At 43.7% G+C, this 22,053-nt stretch overlaps 1 protein-coding gene across 6 annotated transcripts in view; it reads left to right on the top strand.

Annotated features, from left to right (window-relative positions):
• Nucleotides 1-21,761, top strand: part of ERCC6 (ERCC excision repair 6, chromatin remodeling factor) — a 72,402-nt gene extending 50,641 nt beyond the window's left edge. For 3 of the 6 annotated variants that reach the window (XM_026481547.4, XM_026481548.4, XM_026481550.4), the window contains 11 exons: nucleotides 4,449-4,565; nucleotides 8,295-8,390; nucleotides 10,581-10,796; nucleotides 11,235-11,345; nucleotides 11,755-11,874; nucleotides 12,300-12,394; nucleotides 13,692-13,837; nucleotides 13,924-14,625; nucleotides 16,345-16,549; nucleotides 17,137-17,215; nucleotides 18,352-21,761. In XM_026481547.4, coding sequence (XP_026337332.2) covers nucleotides 4,449-4,565; nucleotides 8,295-8,390; nucleotides 10,581-10,796; nucleotides 11,235-11,345; nucleotides 11,755-11,874; nucleotides 12,300-12,394; nucleotides 13,692-13,837; nucleotides 13,924-14,625; nucleotides 16,345-16,549; nucleotides 17,137-17,215; nucleotides 18,352-18,771 — 2,307 coding nt within the window. In that variant the 3' untranslated portion in view covers nucleotides 18,772-21,761. Of the gene's footprint in view, nucleotides 1-4,448; nucleotides 4,566-8,294; nucleotides 8,391-10,580; nucleotides 10,797-11,234; nucleotides 11,346-11,754; nucleotides 11,875-12,299; nucleotides 12,395-13,691; nucleotides 13,838-13,923; nucleotides 14,877-15,683; nucleotides 16,052-16,344; nucleotides 16,550-17,136; nucleotides 17,216-18,351 lie in introns of those variants that run through there. The other 3 variants (XM_048219008.2, XM_048219009.2, XR_003312077.4) reach the window with 2 other exon arrangements.
• The last annotated feature ends 292 nt before the right edge of the window (nucleotides 21,762-22,053 follow it).

Genomic DNA, 22,053 nt, shown 5'->3' on the forward strand with positions numbered 1-22,053 from the left:
TGTGGATGCCAGAAATGGGGCCTTGAAAGGGAGGCAGAGGCTCTCAGGCAGCGAAGAGCCACCGAAGGTGTCTGAGCAGGAGGCTGAAAGAGGGCTGCTCTTGGAGGGTCACTCAGGCTGCAAGTGGTGATGGGATGAAGGCTGGCTTTGAGGGACCCCCAGGAATTGTTAGGGGTAAGGGTGATGACCTGGACCCAGACTTGGGTGGTCGTTCTGAGAAAGAAGGTGGAGAGCAAAAGTTCCAAGTGACATCTTTTTCCGTAGAACAAATAAGATGTGGGGGCTGCTAAGATAAAGGAAATGGGGTAGAGGTGGTGAGCTTGCTACAGCTGACGTCTGAGGTTTTAGACCTGGGTGACTGGCAGAAGTGGGGGGTTTGTTACAGGAACATTAGGAGGTTGCCCTGAGGGCAGTTTGTGGCATGTGGAAGTAGACCTCAGCCGTGGTGAGGGGGACAGCCTTCAGGCATGGCCTGCACCTGCCAGGCCATGACTGAGCCAAAAATAAAGCCATCCACCAGAAGAGACATTTTCATGTTTAAAAATACTTAGAGAAAGAATTTTAGACCTTTAAAATTAGGGGATTGTCAAAAATCATTTTAATACCTTTTATATTTTGAGATGGAATGACTTATAACTAACTTTTATAAGAGCCCCTCTTCCTCCACGGAATCCCTGCTGTCCTTCATTTATACCATTCTTTCAGAAATTTTATTTTGAAATGATTTCAAACTTAACAGAAGATTGCAAGAATTATAAAAAGAACTCCTGTACTCTTTCACTAGATTCACCAGTTGTTAGCATTTGCTAACATTTTGCCACAGTTGCCTTATCTTTCCTTCCGTCCCTCCCTCCTCCTTACCTACACTTCTCTGTACACATGCACACAAATTTATACTGTTTGTTTTTCCTGAATCATCTGAGAGCAGGTTGTAGGCATTATGTCCCTTTCCTCCAAATCCTTCAGTGTGTATTTCCTGAGAACAAGGACATTCCACTACGTAACCACAGTAAGAAATCCAAATCAGGAGGGAATTTAACACCGATACAATCCTGAGGTCTGGTCTGTAGTCATTCACGTCTTGCCAGTTGTTCTAGTAGTTTCCCTGTCTCTTTAGTCCTCCTTTAATCTGCAACAATTCCTCTAGTTTTGTTTTGCCTTTCATGACTTTGATATCTTTCCAGACTATAGGCCTCGTATTTTTTAGAATGCACCTCACTTTGGGTTTGTCTTCCGTTCTCTGTGACTTGTCTTCCTCAGTGCTCTGGAGGCACATGCTGTCGGTCTATCCTTCGTGGGTGTGACAATTGGTGGTGTCTGATTACTTGGGTAAGATGGTATTTACCAGATTTCTAAACTTTTCAAATTAATCACTTCCTTTGGAATTAATAAACACTTGTAGGGAGAGATGTGGAAACCCTGTAAACATGGTCTCTTTCTTCCTTGACATCCTTGTGTTAGAAGTCTGTGTACTTACCTGTTTTCCCTTTGTAGGTTATAAGGTCCTTGGGAGCAGAGCTGTCTTTTGTTGTTGTTTGTTTTGTTTTGTTTTTTTAAGATTTTATTTGTTTATTTGAGAGAGAGAGAGAGCATGAGCAGGGGGAGAAGCAGACTCCCACTGAGCAGACTCCCCCCTGAGCAGGGAGCCCAACGTGGGGCTCGATCTCAGGACCCTGAGATCATGACCTGAGCTGAAGGCAGGTGCTTAACTGGCTGAGCCACCCAGGTGCCCCAGAGCTGTTGTTTTACATTTGCTTTTTTGTTTAAGTCCATGGTTGCTGTGAGTTGCTGAATCCCAAGAAGATCATCTGTCAGCAGATATTTATTGTGTGAGGCTGGGACTAAAATGATGAGAGGTGGCTGGCAACCAGAACCTTCCCTTGAATAGTGTTCTCAGTCCAGTGGGATGGTCCTAGTACAGGGTAAGGAGGACCATGATCAGGGGAGATATCCAATATCACAGCTTGTGGGAGTTAAGAAAGGCTTCCTGGGGGACAGATGACTGTGCTAGGCTGAGGAAAGCAAGGGGGAAGAACATTAACTACCAAGAATATGGCTTCCTTCTTGGCTTTGCATGTTAAGCTTAGATTTTAGAACTGAAAAGAAAAAAAAAACCTAAAAAGAACCTCCTCAATTCTTGCTTAAGGTTATTGAGACTCAGTGGTTTGGTGACTGGCCTAGGGTCCCCTCAGCTTTGGAATAAGCAGAACTGGGGAGTAATTATCACTCTACCTTGTGAGGAATAGAAAGGAAACATGGGCTTGCTCAGCTAGGTCTCCATTTTCCATGGCACTGGGAAGCTGGGAGTGATAGTTAAGAAATACAGTTGGAGCCTTACCGTGTGTGTACTCAGAGAGACAGGGAGGCAGGTGGGAGGTAAATATAAAATCGGCTTTATTGCCTGAAGCACAGGATTGCCTAGAAAAGTTGGACTGAGAACATGGCTGGACATCAAGGCTAAAATTGGGTTTCTTAGTCTTCCTTGCTCGCCCATTCCCACCACATTCCAGAGTTTTAGTTCTTCCTCTGAGGAGAGTTGGGTGTGAAAAACAGACCTATTCCCAGGCACTGTGAGCTCTAACCCCTGTGAGTTCACCATAGTGGGCCAGGAACAGGGAGGGGTGGTGGAAGGAGAACTCTCCAAAGGGGTGGACAGGCAGGAGAGAGAGCGGGAATGAGCGGCCAGACCATTCACCAACCTAGCCCTGGTTTTCCCGCATCATCATCCAGCTCAGTCGTGCTTCTGGAGGAGAGAAATGTGAGTAGAGGTGGGGATGTGGAGATAGTTTCCTTAACATACTATATATATTTTTAGAAAGAATTGAAACAGTGTACTTGCTTCCGTGGTGGGACTGTAATGTCATGTTAAATTTTGAAATTTATCATTTCTGTATTACAGACCATAATATGTACATGCTCATCATCTTAAGGGTAATTTTTAATCAGTGTCTGAACGATACATTTATGAAGTTAGCTGTAACTAAAAGTTGTTAATTTTTTTTTTAAGATTTTATTTCTTTATTTGACAGAGAGACAGCCAGCGAGAGAGGGAACACAAGCAGGGGGAGTGGGAGAGGAAGAAGCAGGCTCATAGCAGAGGAGCCTGATGCGGACACGATCCCAGAACACCGGGATCACGCCCTGAGCCGAAGGCAGACGCTTAATGACTGAGCCACCCAGGCGCCCCTAAAAGTTGTTGATTAATTGAACTTGTTTGTTATTGTCTGCTATTCCAAGTAAATCCTGTTTTTTCTGCATATGTACTCACATATACACACGGTGAACACACATACACGCACATACGTGTATACATACTTGAGTGAGGTGTTCTTAGGGTCTTTTAAAATGTTTTTCACTATTTTTTTTTTTAAAGATTCTGTTTATTTGAGTGGGAGAAAGAGAGAAAGCATGAGTGGGGCAGGGAGGGACAAAGGGGTAGAGGGAGAAGTGGGCTCCCCACTGAGCAGGGAACCCAGTGCGGGGCTTGGGCCCAGGATCCTGAGATCATGACCTGAGCGAAAGGCAGACACTGAACTGACTGAGGCACCCAGGAACCCCATGTTAATTTTTTAACATGTATTTTTCTGTATGTGTTATGGTCAAGCTCTTTTTATTATTCATTTTGCAGCTAATTTTGTTAAACTTAGACTTTGGTTGGAATTTTTCTTGTTTCATTAAATAGTAATTTACTAGGTTGTTAAACCTATTTAGATTTTTTTTAAATAAGTATCAATAATTTATTGAATTCTTTGTTTGCCTTTAAGTGAATTGCAGAGGGAGTGTTTCCTGAGCGGTGGGTCTTTGTTTTTCTACGTACAGTTAATACGCATCTCATGTGGCTATGCTCCATTACAGAACCATATGCTCCGTCTCAGGCTAGAGTGACCTTTCATTTCTGGGATCATAGGGCTTTTCTTGAACTTACTCTCCGAAGTCCCCAGTGGGCAGTAATCTCTGCTTATTATCTGGTTGCTCCCATGGCTGCAGCTTTCCCCCAGAGTTAGCTTTTGATCTTCAGTCTTGCAGAGCAGCAGTTCCTTCGTAGCTTTTGGAGAATACAAGATTATAAACAGATTCATTTGAAAGCCGTTTTTTCCGTAGAGGATAGTCGAGAACCGAAGAAATCTCTACTTTAGAGTCTAACAATATAATAATAATAATTAAAGCAAAGTATGGAGGAAGAGTAGGGCACAAAACTACCAGTTCTTTTGTTGTATATTTTGGTTAATAAGTTTTTTAACTGATGATATCTTCTGAAAGGTACCACTTCTGGAGTATATGGAACTTAATCCTAATTTTTCCAAACCATTTTCCAACCATTTCCAGCCAATTTTGTATAACCATGGGTTGTTAGAAAAAAATTTTTTTAACATTGGAATCGATTGAGAGGTAAAAACAAATGCATTTGTTAAATATAAGTAATTGTTTTCCCTTTTGTCTTATTAAAGGTAAAAACTGCTTATAAATGTGCATGTGTCTTACGAGATACCATAAATCCATACCTGCTGCGAAGAATGAAGTCAGATGTCAAAATGAGCCTTTCTTTGCCAGACAAAAATGAACAGGTCTGTAAATCCAGGAGTTACCAACCCATTCCTAATGCGTGGGTATACTTGTCTGTTTATTCTGCTTTTCACATGCAGAATTGGTGAGGCTAGGCCTGGTCACTGTGCTGCAGGGCAGCCAGTTTCTGTATACACCTGTATGTGACAGATGAGCCTGCCGTGGCATCTGCCCTCAGCCGGACTCTTCCTCAGTCCACAGGCTTTGATCTCTCTCATTTTAACACACAGATTCCTGCAACTGCACTTTTAAACCTCTCATTTTTCTCAAGCCCCCAGCTCATTCATGCCACAAATCAGAGGCTCCAGGCATGTTCCTGGGCGATAGCAATGAACAGAGCAACTGCTTGCTCTCCTGGAGCTCACCTTTATTCTTGAGGAAGGAAGACTCTCATAGACACGTACGTCACCCAGCAGGCAGCAGTGATGTGGAGGAAACCCTGAGCAGGGTCAGGGGGATGGGGCGTGTAGGGCCTGGATATGGGGAAGTGGGCTTCTTAGGAGGGATGGTGAGAGGTCTCCTCTCTGATAAACAGACATTTGAACAGAGGCCGAGAGAAGGTAAATCATCGGGTTTTTGGAAGAAGAGTGTTCCAGGTTGATGGAAATGGAAGGGTGTTGGTACCTCCAAGGACCAGCAAGGAGGCAGTGTGGCCTGCGGGCAGGAAGAAGGATGAGAGCGCTTGGAGGGAGAAGTCAGTTAGCCAGCCAGGTCACCAGGGCCTGGTGGTCACGGTGAAGACTTCAGATTTTACTGTGAGTGAGGAGGCAGTTCACAAGGAGAGACTGAGCCCCAAGGAGTGACGTCATCTGACTTAGGTTGTTAAAGGGGCATCCTTTTAAAGCCCATACTAGTGTTTTGTTATCTCAACAGATGACTGCACGTTCTTTTCAACACCTAACAGTAAATACATTGTAGATTCTCAGTGTTGAAACTATAAAGCATCTTGGAGATCTGTCACCAAGGCTGCTTTCATCCCTGCCTCTTCCCTTCCCCAAGGCTGCTTTCATCCCTGCCTCTTCCCTTCCCCAAACTCATTTCCAAAGTCAGCCCTTGATATTAGCATTCCCCTTACAGGTCTCCCTTTCCCACCGGTGTCTCAGGCCACAGTGCTCTGCACTGTCTAATTCCAAATCCATCAGTTGCTGTGCTATTTTATTTGTCCTTTTTCATGGTCTCGCTTCTTTGCTCCACATCCTCGTAAATTAGTGCAGCCAATGTCTAACTGGTCTCCCAGCCATTGGCACTCTCCATTCCAATCAGTATTGCACAGCGTTGCTGGCTTAGTTTTTCCAAGGTTCATCTTCTTGCTGACATACCTTCATGTCCCTCTTCCCATCAAGAATCCTGATTTAGCTTATTTGTACCAATTTATTTTCACTGTGGAATCCCAGAATGTCTCTTCTTTATAATCCATGTAGCAGCCCAGGCAAATGGCTTGGAAACAGTTGCTGTTTTCCAAACATGTGCCACTTGTCTTTCCATTTGCATGTGATGTTCCCTCTCCCTGAAGGTTTTTCCACCCCACGGTACCCACCTACCCACCCACCCCCCGGCAGACCCACACACGGAAGTTTTAAGATCCCACTAGGCTTTTGATTAGAACTCCTTGAGATTGGGACTTTGTCTTACCCACTTTAAAATGCCATGTAACACCTAAAACAGTGATTTGCAGACACTAAGCATCTGGTGAATAATTAGTTCAGTTAAACTTGTACTTAACAGAGGAAAGGATTTTCTCTGTTGCCATTGTATTTAAAATACTGAAATACAAATTAAAGAAATCAGGAATTAGAAATACTCAGGTTCATATTTTCAAAAGATCACTCGGGCACATATGAAAGCATTGGAGGGGAAGGAAAATGGAGGCAAAGGCACGAGTTAGACGGTCCTTCCAGAGTCCACAGAGGGCAGGCTGGACCTGAGCCACAGAGGGTGTGAGGCTGGCAGGTGCTTCCCAGGTTCTGTGTAGATGCTGGGATGGACCTACTGCCAGACCTTTCAAAAGGACAGAGCATGGAGATAGTTGTGAGTTTATTCAGGTCGTTTGGAGTGCCCATGGCACATCTGCCTCCCCAAAAGGCAGTTATAATTGGGTCTCGGGTTCTGAGGAGAGTTCTAGGCGGGGATGTAGTTGTGACCTCTGAGCAGGGAAGGTGTGAAAGTTATGAGCAGGGATGAGGTTGCCTGGGGTGCATACATAGAACGAAAAGAGAGAAGCTGCAGTGTTGTGGAGATGGTATCAGGAAGGGCTAGCTGGGAGGACAGGAGGCCTAGGCAGAAAGGCAGGAGGAATCATGAGGCCTAGGGACTTGGTGTGGTTGGCTGCTAGGAAGTCATTAGTGAGCTCGTCCCACAGCACTTTCTCAGTGGACTTGCCCTCCAGGCTTATGCTGGGATAGGAAGAGGCTGAAAGGTGAGGATGTGGGGATAGTGATACATAATCCTTATAAGGAGTTTTCCTCTTAAGTTTTTGGAGAGTCTAAGGTGGTGGAGCACTGTCCAGAGGAAAAGGAGACGGTTTTTAGATCTGGTAGGAAGGTCAGAGTGTTGCCCCAGTTCCCAAACAGGGAGCTAGCTGTTCCCCCGAAAATAAAACAAAGAGAGGTGGATAAAGTAGATAAATTATAGGGGGTGAAAATTAGGGAATCATGACTGATAGCTTCGGTTTCTGTTTTTGGTGTTTTGTCCTTTTTTTTTTTTTTTTTTTTTTTTTTAAGATTTTTATTTATTTGAGACAGTGTGAGAGCGAGTGCACAGCGGTGGGGTGGGGGGCAGGGGTAGGGGCAGAGGGAGAGGGAGAAGCAGACTCCCCACTGATCAGGGAGCCTGATACAGGGCTCGCTCCCAGGACCCTGGGATCATGACCTGAGCTGAAGGCAGGCATTTAACCTTCTGAGCCACTAGGTGTCCCATTTGATTTTTTTAAAGTAGATATTGAATCAAAGGTGAGTAAGTCGGTGGGTGGTTTGGGGAGAATGAGGAGTATAGGAAGAATGCCTAGAGAATTCCCTTGGAGACCAGGAGCAAGACACTGCCCAGATGGGTGAGGTTCTCCAGCAGTGCTCAGCACTTAACATAAAGGAGTAGAGAAGGCAGGTGGTTTGAGTCAGTCTTCATTTGGAAGTTTACAAGGCAGAGTAGTGGATGGCAAAGGTGTAGCTGCAGGAAGATGTCTTGGGTGGATGACTAGCCAAGGAATAGAGTGGACATGAAGAAGGAGAGGAGGATTGAGAGGCAGACAGTCAAGGAACGTTCTGGCATGGAGTAACAGGCACAGTTGGGCTGGGAGGATGGACAGGTCTGGTAAACTTGTGGGCCTGTGCTTTGACCTCCAGGAAAAGGGGCAAGTCAAGGGAGGGTAGGGTCCCTGGTCAGGAGTGCTGAAGTGAAGTGTGGGTGAGGGGCACAGTGAGACAGTCTGAGCACTTGGAGGCTAGGATGGAGGAGGGCTTGCGCACCTGGTCCTGAGCTTTCTTGTGGGAAGGAAGCCGACCTTCAGGGACTGTTGGGTTAGTGGGTGGGAACCAGGAGGTGGATGGATGACAGAAGTGGAGGGGCTGATGAGAAGGGGTGACTGTGTCTTTGTTTAGCTCTGAGATGGGGCACCATTTTGGCTTTTTAAAATGAGAGGTACATTGTTAAAATTGTATACGTTGTGCTTTTTTGATTAGAAAACTTTGTTGATATTTTAATTATTTTATTGTATTTTACTTTTTTCTCCTCCATAGGTCTTATTTTGCCGTCTTACAGAGGAGCAACATAGAGTCTACCAAAATTTTATCGATTCCAAAGAAGTTTACAGAATTCTCAATGGAGATATGCAGGTCAGAAGTGAATTGTAGAGCAGGGAAGAGGGGGTGGAAAGGAAGCTGGTACTAGTCAGGTTTCACGGTTACCTCTTGGAAAAACTTGGGTGTGCACCGTCACTTAATTCAGAGCCCTTCCAGAAGTAAGAGAGCATGCAGTTACATTTGAGCATGCTTCCTTTTGTCTGTATTGCAGCATGGTTACCCCTGAACCCCACATCATGTGGTCTAGCAGAAGAGTAGTGCTAGACACAGGGTCTGTAGCAGTGAGTCCTGCAGGGATGTCTGGTCCTAGTCAGAACGCAGGGAAGTGGTCCCAGACTGCTGGGGTTAGCAGGGGCATGAAGGAAGAATTATTATTATAAATGTTTGTGTAAGTAATAACATTTCAGTTATTGGCAATACTCTGCAATAGATGTTGGTGAAGGTCTGTTCAGTAAGCACGTGTAGTGGGTTTATAATCAGCATATACTTTGAAGCTCTACATGAACTATTCAATTTCTTTGTGCTTCAGGGTCCTAAAGTGTAAATTGTGTTTTATTTAGTAGACACATAAAACTTCCTTATTCTTGGGTCTGTCCTCATGGGAGGTATGACTGAGTAACAAGTACCTTCCTCTCCGAAGCACACTTCCCTGCTTAGACACAGAGGCTGATAAAGAGATGAGTGCGGGTGGCATGGCTGCCTGTGTCCCATCCTGTCTGCAGGCTTTTTCTTCCAGAGGAAGTCATTTCAGTTCTTTGGCCGCGGCTCACCGTTTCTCTTACTTCATCTATCATTGGCCTCTGTGAGAGGTTCTTAAATCATTCACATTTGTTCATCTCTCCTAAATCTGCCCTTATCTTCATGTGCTCCAAGTTATGAAGCCTGAGGTGGTCTAGATTAGCACTGACCTGTAGATACAGAATGTAAGCCGCGTGTGTGCTTTTAAATTGTCCTAACAGTCACATTAAAAAAGGTAAAGAGAAAAGCAGGTGAAGTCAATTTTGGTAATGAATTTTATTTAACCTGACCTAAAATGTCATTTTAATATGTAATCAAAAATTTTAAATTATTCGTGAGATATTTTACCTTTTTTTTTTTTTAAACTATGTCTCCAAAATTGGATATTTTACATTTGCAGAGCATTTCAGTTTAGATCAGCCTTCTGTGGCCTGTGGCCACTGTGTTGGAAGCACAGATCTAGAAGCAGACAGAGGAGTTACAGATGACTCTTTGGGGGAGTTCTGAAATATTCCTGATTTGTTCGGATTTTTTATTATTTGTTTAACTGTTGTTTGCTAGTTAGAACTACCGTACTCTTTGATTATTGGCTTAACTTATGGTTTATCTTTGTCTCCTTGAGCTTTTGTACTCATGAGCTTGATTTGAGTCACACTGGGAAAGCTGTGAAGGATGCCCTCCTGCTGGGGCCTGGAGGATAGGCACCCCTGTCTCCTGTGCCCTTCTGCTGCGTGAACCACCCCCATACCTCTCCCGTTTGTGTATTTCCCGTGCAGATGTGTTGTCTGATATCCTAGCGTACAAGCAGATGGAGCTTCAGCCTCTGACTCATATATTAAACTACAGAACCTTTAACAAGGGTACTTGGTGTAGTGTGGAATGCGTTTGCTAAGTCATCTGCCTGATTTCTCCAAATTCAGGTGGGAATGGCATTTTTTTCCCACAAAAAAGAGGAGTCATTTTTTAATATGCTGTGAATTACACACCTTTTTTTCTAGTGAGAGAAAATAAATCATCAATCAACTATGACCAGTGGATGTTCGGTCCAGTAGAATGTTTTTGTTTTTAGAGAACTTACCAAGAAAAGATGATGAATGAAGGTTGATTTCTTCTAGCTCCTCGTATGCTGTGAATAGGGAGGAAGCTAAGAAGCTGGTGAAGAATTACTTTTTTTTTTTTAAGATTTTTAAAAATATTAATTTATTTTAGAGAGAGAGCGGGCAGGTGGGGGGGGGAGCAGAAGGAGAGGAACAAGCAGACTCCGTGCTGAGTGCAGAGCCCATTGTGGGGCTTGTTCCCATGACCCTGAGATCATGACGTGAGCCTAAATCAGGAGTGGATGCTCAACCGACTGAACCACCCAGGTGCCCCAAGAATTACTTTTTAATCTGTGTTACATATCGAACAGCATCCTTCCCTTCCTTCCCAAGTGCATGTGATTTTACATGGTGTAATCCAAATGCGCGTAATTCTCTTATACCATAGATTTTCTCTGGACTTGTAGCCCTAAGAAAAATCTGCAACCACCCTGATCTCTTTTCTGGAGGCCCGAAGAATCCTAAAGATATTCCAGACGGTGAACTAGAAGAAGATCAGTTTGGATACTGGAAACGTTCTGGGAAAATGATAGTAGTTGAGTCCCTGTTGAAAATATGGCACAAGCAGGGTCAACGAGTACTGCTGTTTTCTCAGTCAAGACAAGTGAGTTTACGGACCTCATATAAGAAACAATTTGGTTAAAACTTACAACCAGTTATTAAGAAAATGGGGTATAATCTTAAAATAATGATTCTAAAAGCCAGTTCACCTGCTGATACTGAGGTGGCAGCCTATAAATCTCTTTGGGGTCTTGGATCTTTCTCTAGAGTTGGTGCCCAGAAGTTGGGTTTTTAAAAAGGTTTATCATGTGATTCTAGGGTGTGAGCAAGTTTGGGTCTGAACTCAGATGCCCTGTAAGAATTAACAGTAGGAAAATACCGAAAATACTCTCGTAGTAGTTATATTTATCTGCCTCAAAGCAAGAAGCCCCTTTTAATTTAAGCCTGTTGGGGAAGGTGTGATTGTTTAGACAAATGTGGACCTCACTGGAGGTGTGTATTTGATTTTTAAACTCTTATCCCCTACCCCCCTCCCAAACAGATGTTGGACATACTTGAAGTATTCCTTAGAGCTCAAAAGTATTCTTACCTCAAGATGGATGGTACCACTGCAATAGCTTCAAGACAGCCGCTGATTACAAGATACAACGAGGTAATGAGTGAATTTAACAGTAAAGCCAAGTAGTGCTGCTCTGTGCAGAGGAAGGAAGGAAGAACAGCCTCACCGCCTGAGCCCTGCTTACATGGGGGATGGGCAGTGGGTAGAGGGAGACTTTCCGCTTCTAACTCTGGGCATTCCTGTATTCTGTACATGTGTGTGCATATGTGTAAATGAAGAATGTGTGTTCCTTCTTGAAAAGCCAACTCTGAGAGATTGCCTGTATAATTGGTATTAAAAACAGGAGCTGTGAGATGGCATCTTGACTGATCAGCGGTCTCTAGGACGTCACCCATCCTTGGTATTGGGAAGAAGTTTCCATGTGTAGAATGTGTAAAGAGAGAGGTGAAGAGCTGTAGCTAGTCTTAAATGTACAGACTAAATGTTGTGCGTCTTCCTCTAGGACACATCCGTATTTGTGTTTCTTCTGACCACTCGGGTGGGTGGCATAGGAGTCAACCTGACGGGGGCAAACAGAGTCATCATCTATGATCCTGACTGGAACCCAAGCACAGACACGCAGGTAAAGGAGTGTGCAAGTGACATACAGTTGAATGGCTGGCCCTTGGGAGGGGTCTTTGCTGCCCCTGTCAGCTTCCTCATGGAGCTCCCATCTTGGTTGTTGCCTCGTTCTCGGCTTGGAGGAAGACACCGTCTAGCCTCACAGACAGGAAGAGTCGTCAGCAGTTTTATCTGTAGCATTCATTGCTACATCTGGGGGACAGAGAGAGAGAGTGCAGTTACAAACACACGTTTTTCAGATAGAGGTGGCTCAGTCTATCTTTGTCACCTGCCTGTTTATCTTCCTTAATGGGCCTGAGGTGTATTTAGTGTCATTAGCCAGAATTTTGGCTTTGGCAGGGGGAGGAAGCAGCGGCTCTCTCTGTTTCTTTTAGTGAGCGCTTGTCATCGGGAAGGGCGCTTGTTGAAATGATCCCTCTGCCGTAGGCCCGGGAGCGCGCATGGAGGATAGGCCAGAAGAAGCAGGTGACGGTGTACCGGCTGCTGACTGCGGGCACCATTGAAGAAAAGATTTACCACCGGTCAGTACCGATGGCGGCCTCTGCGACCAGAGACTGCTGTCCCGGCAGCAGCGTGTGCAGGGTGTAGCGATAGAGAAGTGCGCCGCCGGGGTTGAGCTGGGAATTTCTTAAATGTATTGGTTTAAAGAAGTGTTTTTATCTTAGAGCAATAGTTCCTGTAACTTAAAGGATGTGTGTGTGGGGGGAGGGTTGTTGTTCCATTTTTGTATTCTTTTCTTTCTTATTAAAGTAAGCTTAGATGGCTTATTGGAATTTTTTAAAAAATGTCTGAACTTGATCAATTTTCCACCTTATTCAACATCAAGGACTGCTTATGTATAAACTTTATCTTAATTGTTATTTAAGAGGAGTGTATGTATCTACTATAGTGTACCACTTTTTTTTTCAGAAAAATTTTAAGAAGTGACAATGTTGAAATACATACTAGAATTTTCACACACCATGCAGCTGTGATCAGTGTGGGTAGCCTGGTGGTCTTTGGCTTAAAGGCCCCTGACGGAGAAGTTGACCAGGACACCTGTTTCTTTTTCCATCTGTGTACAACGAGTAGGAGTTAGGGTCCCTTTAACAGTGGAGTGGAGATACTGCCACCTTCTCCCCCTCCTCTGCCAAAGACTCTTGAACTGCACCCCAGCTTTTAAAGGGAGGCTCCCTGCTTTCCGTGCACTGGGCCACTCCCAGATAGATACGTGTTCTTCAAGGCCGTATTCTGAGAGGGCAGGAGACGAGCTGTGTCCTGCGAAGGAGAGCTTCCTCTTAGACATGCTTTAGCCTCGGGGCGGTGGGGGCGCCTGGGCAGGAGTGACGATGGTGTGGAGCTTCGGCATAGGGTGTGAAGCAGCAGGTGGAAGGTGGAGGAGATGGCTCCCAGGGAAAACTTCGCAAAGGCCATGTAAGAGAGTTTCCTGAATCCCATCACAGAAGCGTCCTGAGGAGGGCAGGGCAGGGGGCCCTTGGTCCAGAAGTCCCGGAAGCTGACTCCTTCCAGCTCAGAGAGACTGTGAGTCACGTGATTGTATGTAGAAAGGTGATCCCTGACGTGATGAACCTTGGAGATTGAAAAAAGCTCACTGGGTATAAATAATAAGATACTCTTTGTAATTTAAATTCTGTCAAGCATGGGAGACCACCTGATATTTTATGTACTTTCTGAATTGTAATTTTCCAAGGCAAAAAGCTTGGGGTATGATGTAGACATTTGAGCTATGGTTATCGTATCTCTCATATTGTTTTATAACTAGGATTTTGAGGTACAGCTAAACATTGTTTTATACCAGTTTAATTTTTATCTTTTTAGACAAATTTTCAAGCAGTTTCTGACAAACAGAGTGCTAAAAGATCCGAAGCAAAGGCGATTTTTCAAGTCCAACGATCTTTATGAGCTGTTCACTCTGACCAGTCCTGACGCATCCCAGAGCACTGAAACAAGTGCTATTTTTGCAGGTATTAACATAAAATAATTTCACTTAAAATAATAAAGTACAGAAGAATTATGTCATTTAACTTGAGCTTGTTTTTCCCCTTTGCAGGAACTGGCTCAGAAGTTCAGGCTCCCAAACTCCATTTAAAAAGAAAACTTCCGCCAGCCTGTGGAACAGACCATAATGTTCCAATATGCAAAAAGTTCCCTGATTCTAATGCAGCCACAAACGAGGCCACATCATCTGAAGAGAAGTCTGCAGCTACAGGAGCTGAAGTAAATGCAGTGACTTCTGATCCAGGCGATCCTTTGAAAGATGCCCCCCAAACACCTAGGAATCTACCTGGCAGTGACGGACCGGGAGAAGAGGCGAGCACGGTGTCTGGACTAGAAGAGTCGTCTGTGATTAGTAGATGTGGGGATTGTTCAGATTCTCTGAGAATCAGCAGAATGGATGGGCTGTCTAGTGAGGAAAGCGTCAATGAAAAGCAAGGTCTTTGCGACAGAAGAGAAAGCTGCCAGGCTCAAACAGAGCCTCTTTGGGAGAATAAGCAAACGGAAAGTAATTTTTCTAAGCGCAAGTCAAAAACGAAACATAGGGCGCCAGAAGAAGAGCCCCTAGAGCAGCATGGGAGGCCGACGAAGAAGCCGAAGAGCTCCAAACATCGCAGAGATGCCAAGTTTGAAGGCATTCGAATTCCACACCTCGTGAAGAAAAGGCGGTACCAGAAGCAGGACAGTGAAAATGAGAACGAGGCTGTCGAGCAGAGCAATGATGATTATGTCTTGGAAAAGCTTTTCAAAAAGTCAGGTAATCTTTTTGCTGAATTTGGCACAGGTGTGCTAGGAACAGAAGAGGAATAGTGGCAGCCTTGACTCACAGGGCAGAGTGGGCTCTCAACTGGAAGTGTCTTTACTTCTAAAATTCAGATTTGAAATATATGGACATTTTGAAAGTCGCATTCACCTCTCTCTTCTGAAGACCTAGAGGAATTTGAAACTCTGGGAAGCACTAGTACTTGACTTGCAAGCATGCGCAGGAGGGGTGCAGTGCTTCAGTAGGTTTGTACTACCTGAACGGTGATCGGAAGTGTCTGTACGTACTGTATTTACCTGATTTCCAACCACAGGAGATTAAAGTAACAGCCATGGGGGCGCAGGCAGGGGCAGGCCAGGGCATGCACTCCGGAAGTAGGAGGGCTGATGGCTCACATCAAGGGAGAAAACTTAGGAAAACAGACTCAGCAGTTGCTCAGAACCAGGGAGCACAGACAGTACTGCACGGCTTCGTCATCCGGGGGTGCTGTCTTGTTCAGGCCTTGGCGGTCACTGTGTTCACAGTGTGATGGCCCCGAGTTACCAGAGATCGCCGTGGTTCTCGGTGCGGGAAGGCCAGGTTTCTGTACGGCATTTCAGAAAGAAACATCTGGGCCTGATACTTTTTTGTAAGGTAGTTTATTGGTAACTTCCTATTTTTTTCTACAGTTCCTGGTCATTTTCCTAGGAAATGATCTCTTTTGTCTAGTTTTCAAGTTTTATTTGCACAGAAGCATTGAAAATATTCTTGTAATAATTTTGTAAAAATTTGTTTCTGTTTCAAGATAATTTCTCCCTTGTCATTTCTAGTTTTGTATATTTCCTCTACCCCTTTTTTGGTCAGGTTAAGCTAGTGGTTTGTCTGTTTTGTGATTTAAAAAAAAAAAAAAACCAGCATTTTAATTTATTAATTAGATCTATGGTTGTTCTCTACCTCTTTTTTTTTCTTTTATCTTTATTACTTTCTTCCTTGTGCTTTTGTTTTTGTTGTTTTGTTTTGGTGAGGTTTTTTTTGGCTTAATTTTTAAAAAAAAATATTTATTTATGTGACAGACAGCCAGCGAGAGAGGGAACACAGCAGGGGAGTGGGAGAGGAAGAAGCAGGCTCCCAGCGGAGGAGCCCGATGTGGGACTCGATCCCAGAACGCCGGGATCACACCCTGAGCCGAAGGCAGACGCTTAACAGACTGCGCTACCCAGGCAGACTTAATTTTTATAAGACTCTTTGACTTGGAAATTTAATTCGTTTGTTTTTATTCTTTCATTTCTGTTGATATATAAATATTTAAGGCTGTGAATTTTCCACCAATAACTGCATTAAATTCTGATAAGTAGCATTTTCATGATCATTACTTTTTAAAAATTCTGTAATTCTGGTTTATATTTTTATATTTTTCCCTTCAATAAAGAATTGATTAATAGACGGTGTTAAAATTTTCCAGATAGCAGGGATGTTGGAGTTGTGGTGACAAAGGCATTATGCTTCAATTATTATAAAACAGGGATAGTTAATGGTCCCTACCTTCTAGAGTAGTGATGAAGGTGAGTGGCAACGGCATTTGTCAAGTTCTTGGGTCATGATAGTCACCTTGGCAAATAGCTGAAAGCGTTCATTATTTTTTCTCTACCCACAACATACTAGACTATAGAGAAGAAAAAATGTGATTGTGTACAAACTGGAATAATATGTCACTGTTTCCTTTGCTCTTGCTAGTCGGTGTGCACAGTGTCATGAAACACGATGCCATCATGGATGGAGCCAATCCAGATTATGTGCTGGTAGAGGCAGAGGCCAACCGGGTCGCCCAGGATGCCCTGAAAGCGCTGAGGCTCTCTCGTCAGCGGTGTCTGGGAGCAGCGTCTGGTGTTCCCACCTGGACAGGCCACCGGGGGATTTCTGGTGCACCAGCAGGAGTAAAGTAAGAGATGACTGCTCCACCATGTGTGTGAGGCGGCCAGACCGTCTAGGCTGGGAATAAAGCCAGGGCAGGCGTGGTAGAAAATCTCTCAGGCAGGGATTGGGTCAGCCAGATTTGCAGGATTTGGGGAAAGACATATAATCTTATGTTCTTCCCTGCATAGTCCCCTGCTCTCCAAAGCTGAGCTGTCAGGGGAAGGAGACATGATCTGTTTTGTTAACATGATCTGTTAAGAGAGGACGTTAAAAATAAGAGATACAGAATAGCGATTACACTTTAATGACATGATCGGCTGGTGTTCAGCCGTCAGTAACTACCGTGCTATTTGGTATACCCGTTTAGAACAAGAATTTGAGGAAAGTTTCCATCGTATGTTGAACAAGATATCGAGTGGTTCTTACTTGAGATGCAGCAGTTATTTCCTAGGCGAGTAAAGCGAAAAATCAAAGGGGATGAGCTCATTGCTATGAGGAATAACCTTGCAGAAGAAAACTTTTCCTGGAAAAGATGAAGTTGTTGAAAGGGCATTTTCATCTCTAAGTCGCAAAGGAAACATTTTATCGACTGTGATTCTTTTCCTTGTTTAGGAGTAGATTTGGTCAGAAAAGGAATTCCAACTTCTCTGTGCAGCATCCGTCTTCAGCATCTTCAAAGGAGAAATGCCAGGTAATATGATAGCCTGGCTGCTTTTCATGTCTGAGACTTAGTGATTGAATTGCAATGAAAACTTAATCTGATTCAGACGTGAGGAGAAACACCGGCGTCGTGACACTTAGTGTTTGTGTCGTGGACTCTGCTTCATGAAGCACCTTCATTTGAAGCTAAAAGGACCAGGCAACTTTGTAAAAGACAAAGTCTTTTAAACTCAAATCTATGGCAGAATCTCTGTTTGCCCTCAGAAAGTTAACACAGGGGATAGGTGATGTGTGAGTTGCTGCCCTTGCAACCTGCCCCATCCAGACGTGAAGTACCAGCTCCAGAGAGCACTGCCCTCTAAAATGAAGGTTGAGAAAACTGCCTCGACTGTTGTGTGTAATTTACTAGCTGCTGGAGCCTCGTGCCCACCTCTTCCTGTCCTGTAACCCCCCGGATGCCTTGAGTGCTTCACTGAGTAAAGACTAGACCAAACTCTATCATTCAGTGCTCTCTCTTTGGTCTTTACTGGTCAAAGGTTAGGTTGCTGATAAAAGTTGAAGACTCCCAAGTTCAGACTCCTATTTTAGATTAATATGAACACATTTGGAATAGAGAACTTTTCCTGACTTCCCATGTTATGCTCTTTTAGCAGTAGGAATGTGAAAAAGTGTTACATTTGTGTTGCTGTTTTAGGGCAACTCACACGAGACGTAAAGTGGAAAAGAGTCCAAAGATTTAAATGTGAAGAGAAGGAAGCGCAGCTCTGTGATCGTTCCTTTTCCCACGGTGCCTAGATCAGGGTGGATTTGGGGGGAAGAACAGCGAGAAACCTGCAGAGCCCACGCCTCCTGGAACCGGCTTTCCTGCCAAGAGGAGGCTCGTTGCCCCCACCCTCCCCTCCCTTCTCTCACCACACAGAATGGTGATGAAGTGAAGAGTGTAGTTTGGGGGATATGGGTTTTTTCAGAAATGTTCTTTAATGGTGGGTGGATTTCAGTGCTTGACTTGCCCCCTGTCCCTTTTTGTTCGACACTATCTCGTTCTTCCCTGTCAGCCTCACTGCCTTGGTCTCAGGTGTTCGTTTATGGCTCCTCAGGGCCTTTGGGGATATAGTGGGAGCATGAACTAGAAGCTGGTGTTTCACTGCAGGGGTCTTCTTTCTTCAGGACAGTGTCACAAGAAAGGATGGAAAGGATAATGCTTCTGAGCACTTCAGTGGAAAAGTGGAAGATGCAGAGTCTTCACCGGGGGCCCTCTCTTCGTCTTCACTGTTGGCTAAAATGAGAGCTAGGAACCACCTGATTCTGCCAGAGCGGCTGGAAAGTGAAATTGCGCACCAAGAGGCGTCTGCTCCGCTGTCCTCCACCACGGAACACGATGACCTGCTGGTGGAAATGAGAAACTTCGTGGCTTTTCAGGCCCGTGTGGACGGCCAGGCCAGCACTGGCGAGATACTGCAGGAGTTCGAATCCAAGTTATCAGCCTCCCAGTCTTGTGTCTTTCGAGAACTGTTGCGAAATCTTTGCACTTTTCATAGAACTTCTAGTGGTGAAGGAATTTGGAAACTTAAGCCAGAATTCTGCTGATCAACATTACTTTTTAAACTTTCAATTTCCTGATGGAAATTTCTGATTATTAATCCTATGATTAATAATCATGTTCCTCAACAGAAGTTGGCTGCATTTGATGTTTACTTTGAATGATATCTACCTCATCATTTAAAACTTCAAGGAAGAAGAAATTCATCTGTAAAACTTAAAAGTTTTAAAAATACTTGGGTTGATTTTTTTTATTTTGGCACTATGAATGATGTTACAAAATCAGGGACCTGACAGTTACTCCTTGGATCACATTTGTTCCTTTCCCCAAAAGATGCCGTCAGGGAGCACATTACTGCTCAGTTAGGTGTTTGTAGACTAGAAATCTCAAGAACTGTTTTTATTGGTGCTAAAAACATGTCTTATGTTCAGTCAGACCTGTTCAATAAATTAGTTCACCAATATCTGATAACATATTTATTTTTGGTGCATAGCTTTTAAACGTTTAAATTTATCATATGACACCCATAAAAAAGGAGACTTACTGTCTTTTGAATATATTAATTGCCTTTAAACAGTCTTCCTTTTAAGGTACTGTAAATCAGCAGGTGTTTTCGTTAGTAAAGCATGAAATAGCTTGGTAATGAATGATGAGACCTGTACTTGCAGAAGGTTGTAGTGTTCTCAGCTTATATTGGCTTAACTTTAAGCAAAGGGCATCTTTTCCCCCCTATGGGGACTGTTGGTTTTAGGAAAATAAAATATATTATCTTAAAAAAACATGCAAATCTTAGAACCAAAAGTGAGTACAAATAAAACAATGAACACACATATGCACACACACATCGCCCCAGACCACAGCCTATCGATACGCCACGATTACCGCGTCGTGACCACCATTGCGGCCCGCTCTCTCTGCTTACGTGCTGGGAGATGACTTTGAGCATTTTTTACTTTTATTGATTATTTGCTTTTCTAAGGATGCAGATTACTCTGTATTGGGCATCATTGTTCTCCTTATGTATTATCTTCTGTCCAGTTGTTTTCACCTCTCTTTGTCCTTTGCATTCCCTGTGACTGTCCTGTTCTCGATACTCGGTGTTCAGCTGTTTTCTGGCTGTTGTTGATGTATTTATAGTTCTGGGATGGTGGTGTTTTGATCCTCAGTTTATTTTCTTAGCTTTGATTTTCTCGTTTCCCTCTCTTTGTTGTTTTATCATCTCAGCTCTGAAGTCTTGTTTTCTTAAATTCATTACATTGCTTACATTTCTTCTAGAGCTGTCGTAGTGCAGTTTGTTTCTTGTTTGCTCTCTGTGGCATGCTGCTTTTCCTCTCTGCTTCTGTATCATGCTTGTCTTCTTCCCATGCCGTTTCTTTACATCTCGCTTATGTTTCAAGTGAGCAGCTCTGCCCATATCTGTGTGTTCTTCCCTGTGACCCAGAGAGAAGGGATTTGGGTTTGGGGGTTGGGAAGAGCCTCTGCTGGGCACCATGCAGCTCTGGTTGGAGGATTTGTGTTTTACCCCTCCGTTCGGAGATTTTGTTAAACAGCTCGGGCCAAAGAATCCCTCCCCGTAGGCAGGAAATGTCGTAGAGTCATGATTCCCACCAGGATTTTCTGCTCCTTTTTTTTTTTGAATTCTGGCTTATTCATTTTATTCTGTTTTTAGAGTGATTTATATATTAGAGGAAGAAGATTTTCTTATTTTCTTCAGTCTGCTATCATGTAAAAGTCATAGAAGGGATTTTTAAACAGCTCAATAAATCCTAAACTTGAGGATTTGGCTCAGAAGGGAGTCAAAACTCATGACTGTTTTGTTTCTGGGAAGTTCTGCTTTTATTTTTATTTTTGTAATCATTAGCCTGTAAGAAAATTGCTTCCCCCTTATTCTCAGATTGAATGCAGTTCATTATCTCTTTCTTTCTGAAATCTGAACTCTACTGAGAGAAGTTTTGTTTGTTTTTTTTTAAAGATTTTATTTATTTATTTGAGAGAGAGAGCATGAGCAGGGGAGAGGGAGAAGCAGACTCCCCACTGAGCAAGGAGCCCCATGCAGGCCCCATGGTCCTGGGACCATGACCTGAGCCAAAGGCTGGTGCATAACCAACTGAGCCACCCACATACCCCAAGAGTGAGAGAAGTTGTAGCCTTCTCATCACGTAGAAAATGCCATCAAAGGTTATGCTGCAGTATAAGCAGGGTGGTCCTCACTCTTGTTTTTGTCTCAGCTCTGTCACCGGCATGCTGGGACCTTGGGCAGGTCACTGTCCTGCCTATGTCTCAGTGTGGACATCTATAAACATTGTCATCATGCCTCCCAGGTGGAGAGGCTTAGAGGAAGATACTCTAAGTGTAATGTTTTTAACAATAGAGAGTAACTTATTCATTTAGATAGAATCTACTTTTTGGAACTTTAAAAGCTTTGTACAATGTAGACCGATTTAACGTATTTAATATGTTATATTGGTATCAAGCTACAATAAAGTATTTTAAAATTTTGTGAAGTTTTAAAACTTCCTTAGTTCATACATGAATATACTATGACCGTTTAAAAAATTTCAGGCAATTATTGTCTCCTCACTGTTTTTGCTCCTATTCCAGAGATGAGGACTATAGTTAGTGTGTATTCACCCTTCCGGGCTGTTTTCCACGGATTTGCAAATACATGTGGCAGAGATTGCTACTCTCATGTGTGTTTCCCCCTTCTTCCTGTACTGACGAGTCTCTGGAGTTTTCCCCAGACGCCTGGCTTCTCCACTGAAGACTTGGCTTCCCCGCCTCCCTTATAGTTAATTGTGGCCTCATGACTGGGCAGTTTAATGCGAGTGGAACTTCCAGACTGGGCCCTTAAATAAGGGATTGGTGTATACTCCTCTTGTTGCCTGAGATTCCGGCGGGGGGGGGGGGGGGACCTTAAGCGGTGACATGGGAGCTGCAGAAGTTGTATGTTGAGGCTGGAGAAGCTGGCCTGCCAGCCTTGAACTGCTTTCCTTCCACCTGTTACTTAAGAGCAAAATAAATTCCTGACTTGCTTAAACCACTGTCTTTTGGAGTCTCCTTATTACAGAACTAGCTTTGTTTAATAGGCGTGATTTAACGTGGGTGGGATTATCTCATCCTTACTGTTTTGCAGCTAGCTTTTTTCATTTAATGTTACATGCCAGACATCTTTTCATCCCTGAAGTTATAGCTCGACCTTCCTGGAACTGCTAGATTAAAAATGACTTAGAGTTAAAAAAATTTTTTTTAATTTTAATTTAAATTCAACTTAATTAACATACACTGTATTATTAGTTTCAGAGGTAGAATTCAGTGATTCATCAGATGCA

Source organism: Ursus arctos, unplaced genomic scaffold (assembly GCF_023065955.2).
Source record: "Ursus arctos isolate Adak ecotype North America unplaced genomic scaffold, UrsArc2.0 scaffold_7, whole genome shotgun sequence".
In the NCBI taxonomy this organism is placed as follows: Eukaryota; Metazoa; Chordata; class Mammalia; order Carnivora; family Ursidae; genus Ursus; species Ursus arctos.